The following is a 17087-nucleotide window of genomic DNA, read 5'->3' as shown; positions in this document are numbered from 1 at the left end:
TGGTTCTTTCACGTGCTGGTGTATCGTTTGAAATCTTTACACCTGAAATTTTCAAAATTCAAACTCTTGAAAGCTTGACCCTTAACCACGTTTTTGAACTATAAAATAAGATGTATCCTATGTTCCCTGGATATTTTGTACAGGCCTTTGGGTTAGTTCTCCTGTGATGATAACATAACAGGTATAAATTCTAAATTATATGCATCTGTGATGGTCCAGATTGGAAGGAGAGCTGTTACACCATTCAGTTCTCTCAGCTGTACAGTTGAGCATAGGGTAGGGTAGGTTCTGCCTTTATTTTTCTCTTCTTGGTCCCAGTTCTCAATCACAGCTCTAGCTAGGGTTCTTCTTATTCCCCCTTCCTCCCTGACCTGCCCGACTTCCCACTTTGCTCTGTCTTCGCTTCTTCCCGTTCAGGTTTCCCTAGAGAAACGTTAATGAACGGCTTTGATTAGTTCTTTTTTTTTTTAGTAAGATTTTTTTTTTTTTAATGTTTGTTGATTTTTGAGAGAGACAGAGAGACAGAGAGCATGAGCGGGGGAGGGGCAGAGAGAGAGGGAGACAGAATCCGAAGCAGGCTCCAGGCTCCGAGCTGTCGGCACAGAGCCCGATGCGGGGCTCGAACTCACGGACCTTGAAACCATGACCTGAGCCAAAGTCAGACGCTTAACAGACGGAGCCACCCAGGCGCCCCTTGATTAGTTCTTTCTGAAGCATTCATTGCTTATCTCCTGTCTTGAGGTGTTCAACCAATTGAACATTCACAACTGATAGCCATTTTACCAAATGGGAAGGACACACTAAGATGATACCTTACAGTGTGATACATAACACCAAATCAGGTTTTTGGCTCACTTAATAGTATGTTTACTGACTTCAAGGGGATAAAAACACAACTAATTTATCAGTAGCTTTTTTTTTTTTAATTTTGGGGAAGTATCAGCTGCTTTCCCAAAGAGAAGCCTGAGTTTGAAGGCATTTGGGGCTGAAGTGATGTTATTAGTATATTAGGTTTATTAGATCAATCCAGTAGCCACTTAATGTGAATTCCAGTTGACTTGGTGTACCTTACGACTATTAAGGATTTCTGTTGTTTTGTTTGTACCTTCTTTTTAAAAGGGTAGGAGAAGGGTGCCTGGGTGGCTCCTTGGTTAAGCATCCGACTTTGGCTCCAGTCATGATCTCACGGTTCGTGAGTTCGAGCCCTCATCGGGCTCTGTGCTGACAGCGTGGAGCCTGGAGCCTACTTGAGTTCTGTGTCTCTCCCTGTCTCTCTGCCCCTCCCCTGCTCCTGCTCACACTCTGTCTCTCTCTCTCTCAAAAGTAAATAAACATTGGGGAGCCTGGGTGGCGCAGTCGGTTAAGCGTCCGACTTCAGCCAGGTCACGATCTCGCGGTCCGTGAGTTCGAGCCCCGCGTCAGGCTCTGGGCTGATGGCTCGGAGCCTGGAGCCTGTTTCCGATTCTGTGTCTCCCTCTCTCTCTGCCCCTCCCCCGTTCATGCTCTGTCTCTCTCTGTCCCAAAAATAAATAAAAAACATTGAAAAAAAAAAATTTAAAAAAAAAAAAATAATAAAATAAAAAAGTAAATAAACATTTAAAAATTTTATAAAAGGGTAAGAGTATGTGGGAGGGGGGTGTTCAGTCCCTTCTGGTGGTGACATTCCACGATTCCATGAGTTCTTAGCATTAAGGCTCAGGAATGTAATATGGATTTTTCTAACTGACCTAGACCTGTTTTTTTTTTTTTTTTAAGCTAGGGAACCCCCCCCCCCCATCTTCTAGATAGCTTTACCCTCACATTTACCTGATTTGGGAACTTCACAGGCATAATGGTCCTTGAATGAAATCTAAGACTCAACTTCATACCAAATTCTGCTTTTTGGCACATAGTGGTATTAGGAATCATTTACAGCTCTCTGCTTCTGTTTCCTTTCCTCTAGATTTCCTGATACCCTTTGTTAGTCCTAATGACTGTGCAGAAGTAAACAAATCTCATTTTGTGTTTTTCATTCACTCCCGGCACATGTTGGAATAGCCGTGGGGCCAAGACCGTTGACAGGAAGTCACAGGTGTGGCTCACCCACCCAAGGATCACGCTTGGGTCACTGGGCAATACGGCCATAAGAAGGACTGAAACTGAACTTTAGGTTCTAAAATGCTTGCCATTAGAACCATGGCTTTTAAGTAGGGTTTTCTCCGACTGGATTGAGGAAAACATCATTGGTTTAGCAACCACAGGCTTCTCACATAACACTTGGAATAGATTGTTCTTTCCATAAGCAGAGGGGGAAAATCCTCCTACCTATAATGGGTGTATGGGAATGTAGATTATCAGAGGCTAGTTTTAACTTCTTGCTAAAGAATAATGAAGGCGTGACTTTTTTAAATGTTTTATTTATTTTTGAGAGAGAGAGAGAGAGAGCGTGAGGGAGAATGTGAGCAGGGGAGGGGCAGTGAGAGAGTGGAACAGAGGATGCAAAACGGGCTCTGTGCTAAGAGCAGACAGCCCGATGCGGGACTCAAACTCATGAACCAGGAGATCGTGACTTGAGCCAAAGTCAGATGCTTAACCAACTGAGCCACCCAATCACCCCAAAGGCATGACTTTTCTAAGAATGGGTGATGTCCCTTACAGTCTTGGAAAACTAGCACATTTGCTTATAACTTCAATCCTAAGAATGTTCGAAGAAATTAACTCTTAAGAAATTAGAGGGGCGCCTGGGTGGCGCAGTCGGTTAAGCGTCCGGCTTCAGCCAGGTCACGATCTCGCGGTCCGTGAGTTCGAGCCCCGCGTCGGGCTCTGGGCTGATGGCTCGGAGCCTGGAGTCTGTTTCCGATTCTGTGTCTCCCTCTCTCTCTGCCCCTCGCCCGTTCATGCTCTGTCTCTCTGTCCCAAAAATAAATAAACGTTGAAAAAAAAATTAAAAAAAAAAAAAAAAAGAAATTAGAGATAACTCTTCCAAGGTGTCTCAGGTGGAATTGTCTTTCCAGGTAGTTCTTTGACATATCATAGCAAAGTCTGTGTTCTCACCTGACATGATCGCCCGCACTCCCCTTCACCAGTGGCACACCAATCTGGGCTGAAGTGTGCCAGGGAAGCCTCCTGCCTGCCTTTGTCCCATGTATTCCACGTGTCATCCACACGTAACTCCCAGCGTGGACCTTTCAGACTCTACGAGGATTCTTGTTTTGCCAGAATTTGTCTAAACATGATTCAGAATCTTTCTCCAGGTCTGTATCTCTCACTCCCCTAGTTCACATATTAATCTCAAAAAAAGAAAACAGTGTAAAGAAAGGTTATCACTGATATAGCACTTAGGGCTTAAGTGTTAATTTGAGGGCATCTGGCCATACCATAATCTGGACAAGAGTAAACAGTAAAGGACTGATTAAAAGTAGAATTTGTCTCCATTTACATATTATGCACCAGTCCAGTCCATGACTATAACTGATATACAGAGAGTTCCCCATTTTCCATAATTAGATAGATTCTGAAATATAAAATAGGGCATTAATCGTGTATGTCAACAGTATCCATTATCCACGAGCTGGATTTTTCTACCGGCAATTATCGGACGCAGCAGAACGGTGGCAGGCAAGGAGTGTGGCGATCTGAGAAGTAAATGAATCTGTTAGCTTTGAAGTATTGCTGCCCAGACCCCAGTGAGTCAGCTCATTGGCTTCTCAAAGTGACACGGGCTTAATCTGGCTCACTTTGCTCCCAATAAATTGAGACACTTATTCCACTAAGTCACCTAGTGTGCCATACTCAATCTTCCAAACTCTCCCCCGCCCCCGCTCCCCAACTAAGAACTCTGGGTTTTTCTGCAAACAGCAGTTTGTACACATTTGTTCATTTATTCCTTCCTTCATTTATTCAGCAAACAGCTCTTACAGCCCTGGCAGTATTCTCAGCACTGGGGGACGCATCAGTGGAAAAATAAGAATCTCTGCCCTCCTGGAGCTCGTATTCTACTTAAAATTGCATCTAATGGTAGCATATTTATTTTCTGGGATCTCACTCTCCTGGCCGGCTAGCCGGGCCCTATCCAAACTGAGGAGCCCCTGCAGGGGGATAATTCCTGCCACCACCCACTCGCCCAAAAGCCTGCTTCCGACAAAAGGAGTTTTGCCAGTAAATGCTCCACTTTGGCCCTCTGTCGCCCACCCTGGAATCAAAACGTCCCCCTCCTCCCAGCCTCCTGAATTGGAATTGATTTGCCTTAGAAACAGGTGCACTGACTCAATAATGCAGGTCAGTCTTCTTGACTAGTTTATACATTTAGCAATCCAGACTGCTGCCTCAAAGCTAATGACCGTTAAATTACAAATATCAGTCCCCAACCTGTTCTCTCACCAAATGAATGGACTCGTCATCCCGGCCCTCAAGGCCAGCCTCCCTGTCTCCACCCCCTGTCTTCCCAACACCATGGCGGCTGGCCTCAGGGCCCGTGCGCTGGCCCCACGCTGCTTGCCAGGCCCAGGGGTGTGCTCTTGGCTCATGAGGGTCTCTCCACGTGCAGTGCCGGTTCCCTGTCCCCAGCCCTGTCCCTGCAGGTTAGAACCCATCTGTCGGGGCCTTTCGCCAACTTTTGCAACAACAGGAGAGCCTGTCCATCCATCCTTCTCCTTTGTGCCACAGCACTAGCCCTCAGAGAGGGAGAAATTCAAAACTAAAGATACCTTTCTTTCTGTGATCCCCTTAACCTGGGTCTGCAAGAGAAGAATCTAACTAGGGATATTTGCTCAGGCTTCGCACTCAAGCGAGTTTCAGATTCTGGCCGATGACGTGATGGTAAATTTATGGGGAGCTCATCACCAGGTTGGGTTCAACTTTCTACTCTCTCCATCTATGTTTCCTAAAGTGTTTTGACCACTCATTGGTCACAGAAGCTGTGTCACTTGCACAGGCAACAAGACAAGACATTGTCCTGAGCGAGGGGTGGCTGGTCACCCCGCCCAAGCTGCCAGGACAGGTGCCTACTCACCCATAACCCTCTTCCTGGGTCGTGACTTAACTTCCCAGAGAGTCCCCCCTCCTGGCCAGCCAGACTGTTCCCACCTATGCAATGTATTGTGACTGTCTTCTGAGCCACCCTCATCGTGGACTTCTTAATTTCAGCTTTGTGTTTCATAATTTCTAACTTTTAAGAAGTAGCCCTTGGGGCGCCTGGGTGGCGCAGTCGGTTGGGTGTCCGACTTCAGCCAGGTCACGATCTCACGGTCCGTGAGTTCGAGCCCCGCGTCGGGCTCTGGGCTGATGGCTCAGAGCCTGGAGCCTGTTTCCGATTCTGTGTCTCCCTCTCTCTGCCCCTCCCCTGTTCATGCTCTGTCTCTCTCTGTCCCAAAAATAAATAAACGTTGAAAAAAAAAAATTTAAAAAAAAAAAAAAAAAGAAGTAGCCCTTTATAATTTTCTATATTTTGAATTCCGTTTTTCATCGATTTTGCAATTCACACAAGCTAGAACTCCACGTTCAGTGTTGCTGTCATTCATAGACCAGGGCCCGGCTTCTTTTTGTCAGTTAAGTAACAATACTGGTTGATGACGTTTGTAACTCATTCTACTACACATAGAAGAGACTGCAGTCCAGGCTTGTGCAGATGGTAATTTAGCTGAATACAGAGGCTTCAAGTGTCTGTTCCTTATTTCTCCTGGAGTTTGCTTTCTGAGCCCATCTAACATCTTCCGACCCCAGTGTTAGCCAGATGGACCAAGAAGGGAACCCTCCTGGGGCACTGTCCTTCCATATTCCGTGCTGCCCTCTGTTCTTATCCCTCTCGAATTATACCCCCTGTTAGCGGAACATCCATTATTTCTCTCTCCTTCCTCGACAGCCTCAAGCACAGCACATTGTATGCAGCTGGTGCTTAACCAGCATTTAACTTAAGGCCCCATCGCTGAAGGTGGCAATGTTGCACAGCCATAGCATATGAGGGTAAGAAGGGGAGGGAAGCTGGATAACCCTTCCCAAATGCACCCCCAGACAAAAACGTTGTCTGTGAATGCTTTTACCTTGCTGTCTTGCAACAGGATCTTGAAACCAGTTTGCTTTTCACGTGCACAGAACCTGCCCACCGCAGACGCTTACGTGTGGCGCTAACGGGAACCCACCTCCTCCCTCCTAACCCCCACCCCCCCGCCAGCAGTGATGGGTGCCTTGCGACTGACCGTCACCTTTCACTCGTCTCTTCAGAGGCTAAATGTGGGCTTTTAAAGAACTCTCTTTAACGTGCTGTGTAGCTATTTGAGTTTAAGCTGTACTAAATTTCTGGAGCCGTGCCAGGTGCTTGTTAGAGTTTCTGGTGCTATCTATATAATCTGTAGGGGGAAGGGGGAAAACTCCATTGAACTTTCGTGGTAATAAAAATTATTGTAGTTGAGCCCTGTGTCTGCTCACTGAACTTCCTGTGGGTTTTCACCAAATCACATGACTGACAGCAGAAAGGCTTTTGGTCTTTAAAGCTTTTGGTCTGCTTGTTATACGCAAGTCTCAATCACCAAATCAGACCTTTGCTTTGTCTCTGGGCTGGGCGTCCGGATGTCCCACTGTGGTGGGTTGATTCACTGGAGCTGATAAAAACATTCCAGCCAAACTTGAGAGTCTAGCATTACCTCTGGCTCCAAAAATCAAAACAACCGGATTGTTGTAAGTAGCTTTGGATTGAGACCAAGCTCCAAGCTTTTTGAGAGACGGATTTTCTCTCCTTATTGAGCTGAATCGCAGGACAGCTGTCTCAGAAAGAACGGGGCAAGAGCCTAGGCCCAAGGTGAACAGCACCCTGCCCTCTGCTAGCCTGTTCCAGAAGATTCTTGCCATAACTATCAAGTCAAAGCCCCCGTGTCCCCAGAATGCCTCCTGGGCTCTCCCAGAGTTTTAGCAGTCCTCAGGCACATCCACCCGGCAGCCTCTGGCTAGAGCCCGGCGGGGGGGCCTGAGAAGTCCAAGAGGAGATGCGGTTAGAGAGTGTGCGGACAGACGTCAGAGCTGGGAAGGCCTGGCAGGGCCCAAGAAGCCCAGTCAGAATGAAGACACTCAAGTGAGGAAGTTGGACTTCCCTCAGCCATCACAGGATGGCATTATTGTTCTCCACAGGCTTGAAAAGGAACATAAAGAATGATTTTTTTCTAGGTTGTTGATCTGACATTCAGACTATGACATTTCTTGGACTGAATCCTGACAAAATGTGTCCCCAGTGTCATTAGTGCTAAATAAAACCTTTTGTCTTTCTTTTCCTTAGCTCTCAAGACTTCTAAGACACACTAGAGGAGCACATATTTTTGAGAATGTCTATTTAAATCTCCAACCATGTTGGCTCTCTGTAGCGAGACAGGTAAATTTGAGAGGGGATCAAATTAAATGCAGCTTGCGCACGGCTTGTTATACAGAGGCTGCATTCACATTCAATCAGGTTGACTGAATAGTGTTTCCAAAACTCTGTTATAATTTCTGTCTATTATTTCACCCCTTTAAAATGTTCCCAGTACACGGCCTTAAAAACAACTCGTCGCAAAAAAAAAAAAAAGGTACCTCTTTACCTCGTGCTTTCAAATGTGTGTAGCCAGTTTTAGGGAACATGCTCTTTTTTTTTTTTTTTTTTTCCCTGCTATTATGACTTATCCTCCGTTCTGAACCTTTTAAAAAAAGTGCCGGGGAAAAGTTCTGAGCAAAGAACCCCCAAAATAGCACCTCACGGCCCACGTGTCCCTTTGAGGAGAGGAGCCCGTAGTGTCCGTTCGGGGGCGAGCGTGGGTGCTGTCCACGGTGTTCAGGGTCTGCCGGTAATAGAAGTGCGTTCATGCTGTTCCGTCCGTGCTTGCTCTTCACCTCTCCTGTGTCCAGTGGCACACCCTCGGGCGACGATGACTTAGGCGTCCGGCCCGTGGCCTTCACGAGCCAGCACAGGCAGGGGCTGTGCCTGAACCTCCACCCGCTGAGCCACAAGCTCTGAAGCCACAAGAGCAGCTCGGCCACAGCCTCGTGCTTGTCTTTGTGTTAAGCATTTGGGAGGCTTAGCCTTTAAAGCCCTCTATTGTCAACCCACAGAACAGCCCGGGACCGTTAGATATTTAGCCCGTCCCCAAGACCGCCACCAGCTCATCAGATTTGTCCCAGCCCTGTGAAGGAGACGAGATGGTCGAAATCAAAATCTCACGGTAAACTTTTATGTTGTAAGAGTCTGGGTGAGGATGTGAGATTTGTCCCAGGTCACCCAGTTACTGCGGCTGGACTTTGAGCTCTGAGTTGCCAGGATTATGTACGTCTTGCTCAGCTAGACTTTTAGTACTGTGCTTATGACGCAGTAGGCTCTCAGTACATATTTGCCGAATGAAAGAATCAGCGCCTTTCAGGTGCTTTTTCTGGGTACTTCCAAGATTTAATGAGTGGCTCAATGTGAAGCGTTAGAATGGGCCTGCCCTACAGTAGGTGATCAGTTATGTTAGCCATAGCCTCAGAGTTGATGATGCTTTTACGGAGAACTTCTATAGAAATAACCATTGGTCAGCTTGAAGAAAAACTTCGTAATAAAATAACATGCCTAGTATTGACAGATAAACTTGACCCCATTTTATATACTGTCTTCCGTATGTTATTATGTACTATATTTCAGATGTTCTTGCCGCTCTGGGTATCCTCCCTTGTTGAGATTCTGTGCACTCCATTACTCCAGAACGAGATGGGTTGTTGTTTTGACATAAACTTGAGCCACAGTGAAAACCAGGCATTTTCAGCTCTGTTTGATCAGGTGGTGGGAAGGATAATCGCGGGGCCGCCGCATGATCGAAGGACAGGCTTGGACTCATCACTGTTTCTAACTGAAGAGTCATCAGAATCCCCCAAAATCATGAGGGCAGGTGAACCTAGTGCCAGCCACTCAGCGACTCTTGCCTAAGTGTCTTTAATTAAGCTGGAAGGAGTTCTTACAAAAGCATTTGGTTTTCTGGTTTTCTTTCCCATTTTACCCTCAGAGATGCAGAGAGCAGCCTCGCGCAAATGGCCTCACATCCTTTCCTGACGCCTTCATAGGAAAAACCCCAATATGTCCCCGGATGGAGAAAAGGTTTCACATCTTTTAGTCACTTCTGTTTCTAACAACAAGTGCATCGTATTGGTGACCTTACTACTTAGAAATGTAGGATGTTGTTATTTCCAGCGGAAAGAGGGAATGTGGGGGCTCTGAGCTTTCCAGACCACCACCCTGTACCCGCCCCTCCCCGGCCCCTCGCTTCTCTCCGGGTCAGTGGGAGAGGTTTTCTCAAGTTTGAGGCCATTCTGAGAACTAGGATTTTCATCCTGATTATTAGGGGGTAAATTTCCTCTTCAAACACAACCCCTCATTCTTTCTTGATTAGGACATCACTGTGGTTTGGTAATTTTCGAAGGACCAGTAGTGTGCCGGGTTCTGTTCCATGCAGTGAAAGAGCACGGAACTACCCCTGAGGGGTTCTGCAGAGCCTCGGAGAGTTGAATTCCAGGACAAAGCACTAGGGTGGCCTCAACCCTGTGTCCGTTTTCACACAGACTTTCCCACCCAGTCAGACCTACACCGCCCCACGGGCCGGGTGACTCAGAACCGGCTTAGCCTCCAGGCCCCACTTGGGCTTCCATTAGTGGGGTTGTCTGGATCAGCTCCGTCAAGACCTCGTGGTGACCACAGCATGCGCTCGGTCGCACAAATGCAGGTTTTTCACGAGAAAGAACAGCACCGTGTTGCAGCCTATAAGACACCTGCTTCCGTGACAGAGACTTATTGCCACCTCCGAGAACTCTGTTCCCTCCGACCTGAGAACCCCGGGCCAGGCCGGAAGCAGCACAGAGCGTGTGAGGAGCTTCAGCAAGGGTGCCAAGGGCCCAGGCCCCCCAGCTGCTGAGCGGTTTCGGTGCACCCAGAGAATGCGGGCCCAGAGTGGGAGAGGCTCAGGGGGACTTCGGGAGCAGACAGCAAGGGGATGGCAAACGAGGGGGCCCCGCTGAATGCCAGTCACCTCAGGAAGTGCTGGCATCCATCCACATCCCTTAGCTGACCAGACTTCGTCAGCCAGACTGCCCGGGGGAGCCAGGGTGGGGGGAGGAACTGTCGCCTACGGCGTCACAGTCACCAGCATTGCCGTCGGCACACTCCGAGACTTTCAGCCTCCACTGATGGTAACGAAGAACTGATTCGCAACACCCCCGGTCTGAAAAGGCTGGGGTTCTCATTAAACCACAGTAGTTCTGCGAAGGCCTCTAAAGTATGGGGTACGTCGAGCGTGAGGGAGGCTGTAGGGGTAGGTATGCTGGTGCTGGAGTTTGGGCCACTGATAAATCCCATTTGTGTATATTCTGTGTTTACATAACGCCTTTGGAGCCGTGGAGTAGAGTTGGTTTTCATTAAAGCTGTAACAGATGGGACCGGGCTCTGTGTGGTATGTTGAAGTAACATCCGTGACCAGGGTGACCCCCTTTCAGGAATTCCTATACACGTTTTCAAGATTTAACTCAGAACTCACCTTGCCAGAAGCGTTTCCTGCTTACTCTGCCCTTCTCTCATCTTGCTGGAACGCCGAGGATCCGGCACTTAGGTGTTGAGTCTCAATTATTGCAAATGCTGCTTTCAAATCCCTACAACTCGGTAGGTGGATGGGTGGGTGCCTGGGTGGTTTTCCTGCCCGCCCCCCCTCCTCCATCTTAGTTTAGGCTTGTTTGCCTATCCCCCCACCCCCGCCCCCGGCCCCGGGCCAGGCCTATCTCCGCCTCTGCCAGGTGCCCTCCATTCTCCACACGGTGATCAGAGGCATCCCTGCACAGAGGCCTTCTCACCAAGCCCCCTTCTCAGACCCATCAGAGGCTTCCAGGACGCCCGGGGGCCTCGAGACCAGCAGCCCCTCAGGCTGCTGGAATGAGAACCACTTCCTCTGCCCTGGCACGGGTAGAATTAGAGAACCTAAGGCCAAATCCTGGTGAGGCGCTACAGGCCCAGTGCTTGCTTACCAGCCGGGTCCCCCTGGCTACGTGCGCAGAGTCAGACCTGGGCGATTCCGGAGGCTCAGTGAGGAATCCCCCAGCCTGCCTCCATGAGGCTGCAGCCCTCACCATGGCCCCCAGGAGAAGGCCAAGGCCAAGCTGTTCGGAGCAGCTGCCGCCCCGGAACCGGCCCGGCCTTCCACTGTGGACACGTGCCTGCCCCCGCAGGTCAGGGCTCAGGAGTCGCGAGGGAGAGCGCTCATCTCCAAGGCGACTCAGCCCTGAAAGCAAAGTCCCTCAAGAAGAGCCAGCCCTCAGCCTGTGCGGCAGCTGGTCTCTCCTTGAGCCCTCTGTCAGCCCAGTCTGACTTTTGTCCTCCCGCCTCTCCCCCTGTTCGGGTCCCTGCTCCGCTCGGCAGACTGACATTAGCGGACAGGTACTGACAGGGTGACGTGTCTTTCCTGTGGGTAATTCGCATCTTCTCAGGAGTCATCCGGAAACTGGCCCCTAGAGCCCCTAGAGCTCTCGGGGCCCGTGACCAGTTAGGGAGGCGGGCTCCCTGCATAGCACAGTACCACTGAGACACTGCCGCTGCTTTTGCACGGAACTGGAACATTATAAAATCGTCTCGTTTTTGTTGCAGAAATTTCCAGAACTGAAATTCAAGTATGTGGAAGAGGAGCAGCCCGAGGAGTTTTTTATCCCCTATGTCTGGTCTCTGGTCTACAACTCAGCGGTAGGCCTCTATTGGAACCCACAGGACATCCAGCTCTTCACAATGGACTCCGACTGAGGGCAGGACGCCACGTCCCACCCTCGCCTCCCTCCAGCCAAGCAGCCCTTCTAACTATTTTCTTTCTGGGGAACGGAAGTAGACAGATTGCCCGGTGTATCTTCCGTCAGAGAGGATCACCCGAGCATGTTTCCCTTTCACACTTGGATTTGGAGAATTGGTGCCCAGTTGGCAATAGATCACTCAGCTTAGATTGTAGTGCAAAAAAATGGGGAGGGGGGTACCCGACAATAATAAATGCAAAAACCTGCTATTCCACACGCAATTTTATTTCTAAACCAAAAACCTAGAGCTTTTCCAGGAACCTGATGCCTTAGGCATATAACACTTCACCAGTATATACTGTGGGTTTTCTGTTTCGGGTTGTTTTTCTTTTTTTTCGCATGTTCAAGATTTTTGTTTTGGGCGTGTGTTTGCGTGTGTGGGTGCGCGCGCGTGCGTGCTTCTTTCGACATTAAGAAATACCTGAAAAGATGACAAGACGGGAATTGATGAGGACATGAAGTCACATGTGTGAGGGGTTGCCTTTCAGAGGGCCCATGATTTAATAAACACTATGGCCGGGCAGTTGGATAGAAGCCTTTAGATGAGATCCCCTGCATCTTTCTCAAAGAAAGAAATGGCTCCTTCTCATGAAGTTCAGATTAGCTTTTCTGTGGATTTGGCCTCTGAGCTGTAGCTGAATTAAATTGGAGTCTAGCACAAATTAAGTTAATCTACTCTGTATTAATCATTGGGAAAAGAAAAGTTTCATTTTGAAAGCAATCTTTTTTCTTCGACCAGACTAATAGGAGAAAAGGAGACCAATTTGATTAATACAGTACTCTACATGAGATGAAAAACATGTTTTTCTCTTCATTTCTGACTTTGCTTAAACCCTTTTAGACCCTGAGTTGGAGGAAGAAGCTTCTAGCCGCAGGCACTGAGGGCAGAGTGCGATGGTCCTTGTGAGGCCCGGTCTGAGCCCACGACCACCCTCTCACAGAGCGTGGCAGTTCCGTGAGGCAGAAATTTCAGTTCCGGAATGAGGAGCCTCATTTCCATTCTCAGAGACACGAAAAGAATTTGCTTTTCCCCATAGAAAGCACACGGTCCCAGATGAGACCAAGCACCCAGTTTCAATCTGCCGTTGCCTAGTCTGCACGAGGAACGAGATTCTCTCCTGTCCCTCTGTTCCCCGGGCTGGAGGCCAGAGTCATTTTGGTCCGTCACGATGTGAGAGGGTCTGAGAGCAGCCATCTCCAGTCACACGAAGCTCTGGAGAGGTCAGAAACACACCAGCACCTCAGTGCACACCTGTGTGGCTTCCACCCATGAGAAGCTTGGGCTGCTCCCTCCCTTCAGGGGCTTTGCGGCCCACCAGGCCGTTTCCTTGTCGTCAGGATGATGCTGGAGCCCCTGAGGCTCCCTGAGGCTGACTGACTGACGAAGGGCCGTCACTGGTGGCTAGACCCAGGAGGCAGGTGCAGTTTGCCTGTTGTCTCCTCAGGCCTTGCTCCGTTCAGGCCCCTTAACTGTCTCCACAAGTGGCAGGAGACCCTCGTGGATCTCACTTACCATCCCGCGGACAGGGCCTCAGCCCAGCAGATGAGGCACATTAACAGCTCCTGCTCAGTCCAGCCCAGTGGGAGAGGTGGTTTGAAGGTGGAAGGATCAACCCTCACATTCTGAACAATTATCATTTTAGGTAGCAACATTTTTCCCCCCACAGGGAAGTGAGACCCAGCTGGAATTTGTTTCCAAAGCATGTTGATTTGCCTCCTTTTCCTTTAAACCAAAACACAGAATTTTAAAAGGGTCCCGGGGAGCAAGTGAACCTCTGGTGGGACCGTGGACCTGTCCTTGGAGGGCGAGGGCTGGGCAGTGCCGTGGGGTTGTCACCAGGCTGCAGGACCGTCTGTTCCTGTGGCAAGAGGAAATAGGGCCCCCCAAAAGTCAGTCAGGGAGCCCTTGATTGAGGGGATCCTGCAGTGCCCCCTCCTGAGGGCCGCCTGGCTCACCGAGGTGCCTCCAAAGCCCCATTCTCAGCAGGTTCCTCTCCCCCACCCCCCCTCAATTAACCAAACAGTGGGAGTGCTCACTGGCCTCAAAACCCGGCCGTGGCTACGGCCTCACGCCGTACATGAGCACATGCTCCCAGACACCAGTGCAGCCCTGCCTCAGCTCTGGAAACCCACCAGGAGTCTCTTCCTGATTTTTGTGAAAGATTTACTACGACAATAAATTTAACTGATAACCTTGAGTTAACGCTTGCATTAATTTGCTTAGAAATCTGTTTTCCACAAAGTAAAACTGCATAGAATGAGGCAGCAGAGGACCGTCGCGTGTTTGGATGAGAGTTAGCCTCTGATTTTACCCAAGATACGGAACTATTACTACACTGCATCATAAACCAAGAGTTCTGCCACAATGCTTCTTTTGGAAAGCACGGGACCCTCTCAATATCACCTTCCCTCTCAAGGGCTGAAGGCCATGTGCAAAAAAGCTTCAAAATGGTGCCTCTGATTCCCATAGTCACCCATCCAGCCTGGTGCTGGCAGATCTGTGAACAACAGCCTTGTAGTGTTGGCCCCACAGGGCGGCCATCATTCAACTGCAGACAGGAGCAGGAGTGTGAAAGATCTCAAGGACAAAGACCAAGAAAGGAAAGACTGATAAGGTCCCCGAGGTGAAGCACAGGAAGGACACTGCTCTGGAAGGAAATCACAGGAGCTGGGGAGGAGGAAGGTGGAGAGAGGAAAGAACATAGGACCAGCATCAGTCAGAACACTCAGCAACTTGCTGAAGCTTGCGGAGGTAAAGAGAGAGAAGTTCAGTGGAGTGGGGGATACTTCCACTGAATTTCTGGATCTCTTTAGGCAACATACTGGCCCTTAGGTTCTGGCGAGCCAGGGTTTTGCCTTAGGCATTAAAACTCTCTGTGTAACTGAGTCACTCTGTGCTCCTTTCCAGAGTCATAAAGTAGAATTGTGCTACTTGCTCATACTTTATAGGCTTGGGTTTGTAAGGTCAACCCTTTGGGTCTCTTAATTCCCTCCCAGGCACTCTGCCTGCAATTTCAGTAGTTGCCACCTGATATTAGGGACTGATCCTTGGGCTTTCTGATGCCAAATTCAGGGCTATTCCAGTGTCCTACGTTGCCTTCAGGAGTTAAGGAGATCAGGGTTTCTATTCTCTGATGAAGCTCCAAGCCTCATATGAATATGAAAAGCTGAGGAATGGATTATAGCACCCAATTCATAGCAAATAATACATGTTTTATCTTTTAAGAACTTTAATACAGCATACAATTTAATTGCATTAGGGTGTGTCCATTGGGGGATATCCCCTATATGGGGACAAAGCAAGGGAGATTCACCAGGACCTGCCCCACCCCCTCCCCTTGGTCAGGTCATATATGGCAACCATGACTCTCCTGACTTTACAAGGCTATTTTTTTTTTGTATTTTTAAATTTTTTTAAATGTTTGTTTATATTTGAGAGACAGCTCAAGCGGGGGAGGGTTAGAGAGAGAGGGAGAGAGAATCCAGAACAGGCTCCAGGCTCCGAGCTGTCAGCACAGAGCCCAACACAAGCAGAGAGAGAGGGAGAAAGAAAGAATCCCAAGCAGACTCCACGCCATCAGTGCAGAGCCCGACCCGGGACTGAACCCATGTACCGTGAGATTATGACCTGAGCCAAGATCAGGAGTTGAATGCTTAACTGACTGAGCCATCCAGGTGCCCCTACAAGGGTATTGAAAGTGCCAGCTACTCAGACAACAGCCTCTGGAATTAGCAAAGACACCCCACCCCCACCCCAGAGGAAAAACAGTCCCATATGACTGACCAGGTAATACCTCACCATCCTGTTGGCTCTCACATACCTTCAAGCAAAATTTTAAATTTGTGGCCAGATTTCCAAGTTCTTAGCTGGAGGGTTGGTTTAGATTACCTAGTCCTCCATTCCTATCAGTAGACTGTCCTTCAAGGATACTGTGACCCAGCTTCTAAATCACCTCAGTCCTAAAACAGACAATCCACACCTGGACACATCATAGTAAAACTGCCGAAAACCAGAGAAAAAGAAATGTTAAAGCCACCAGTAGTGGTAGTGGTGGGATTACCTCTCAGCAGAAACAGCAGAAGACAGTGGAATCATGCCTTTAAGGTGCCAAGAGAGAATGACTGCCAACCTAGACGCTTCTAGTTGGCAAAATATCCTACAAGAATGAAGAAGAAGAAACGACACTTTTAGACAAACAACTGGAAGAATTCATCAGCACACATATCCTAAAGGAAAATTAAGAGTGTTTTAAGGGTAGAAAAGAAAATGATACCAATTATAGGGACAGTTTCAGGAAGGATTGAAGAGCACTGAAAATGAGAAAAGTACAGGTCAATGTAAGTACCGATGATGTAAAACAGTAATGATGTTGTGGAGTTCCAAATATATATCAAATTAAAATGCATGAAAGCAAAGGTATATAAATGGAGAGGGCTTACATACAGTTTAAGTGTTCTAAGCCCCCTGCATCATCCAAGAAGAGGGTTAAGAAAAATCCCATTTAATATTACACTTTGATAAATCAAGAATGCATGTCATAAAAAGTATTAGTAAAAGTGTGTGACTTTGAAACTAATTGGAGAAGATGGAATAACCAATTTAGTGGCAGGTTGAAGAGATACAAAAGGGAATAAGAAAGAAGAAAAACAGTGGAACAAATAGAAAGCAAGTTGCAAGATATGTGTGATAAATCCATTATTACATTAAATGTAAATGGGCCAATGCTCCATTGTTGACAAAGATTGTCAGGCTAGCTTTAAAAATAACAATCATAGGGGTGCCTGGCTGGCTCGGTTAGTAAAGCATGCTACTCTTGATCTCAGGACCTTGAATTCAAACCCCATGTATGACATGGAGTTTACTTTAAAAATAAATTTAAACAAAAAAATAAAAAATAAAAAAAAAATAAATTTAAACAATAAAAATCATATGCTGTTTTACAAGAGACACTTTTAAAAACATAAATTTTGAAATTTTGAAAGAAAAGAATGGAGAAACATAAAACAGTAGCCATAGGAAACTGGCGTAGATATATTAATATTGAAGTAAACTTTAAGGCAAAAAAAAAAAAAGCATCATTAGAAATAAAAAGAGTCAATTCAATTAGCAGAAAGAGGTAACAATTCAGCAGAGAGAGAGGGAGAGAGAGAATCCCAAGCAAGCTCCATGCTGTCAGCACAGAGCCCAACTCAGGGCTCAATCTCACAAACCGTGAGATCATGACCTGAGCCAAAATCCAGAATTGGAAGCTTAACTGACTGAGCCACCCACGTGCGCCTAAAATATTTTGAACTGAGTAATA

General features: G+C 47.8%; 1 protein-coding gene across 4 annotated transcripts in view; it reads left to right on the top strand.

Moving 5' to 3' along the window:
• Window positions 1-11993, top strand: part of DYM (dymeclin) — a 357699-nt gene extending 345706 nt beyond the window's left edge. For all 4 annotated transcript variants that reach the window (XM_086682934.1, XM_086682937.1, XM_086682936.1 and 1 more), the window contains one exon: window positions 11591-11993. In XM_086682934.1, the coding sequence (XP_086539060.1) occupies window positions 11591-11740 (150 nt within the window). In that variant the 3' untranslated portion in view covers window positions 11741-11993. The remainder of the gene's footprint in view (window positions 1-11590) is intronic.
• Window positions 11994-17087: the final 5094 nt, after the last annotated feature.

This window comes from Puma concolor, chromosome D3 (genome assembly GCF_028749965.1).
Source record: "Puma concolor isolate L17-30 chromosome D3, mPumCon1.1.hap2, whole genome shotgun sequence".
NCBI lineage: Eukaryota > Metazoa > Chordata > Mammalia > Carnivora > Felidae > Puma > Puma concolor.
Note: the sequence above shows the minus strand (reverse complement) of the source record. Positions and strands in the feature narration are given on the sequence as shown.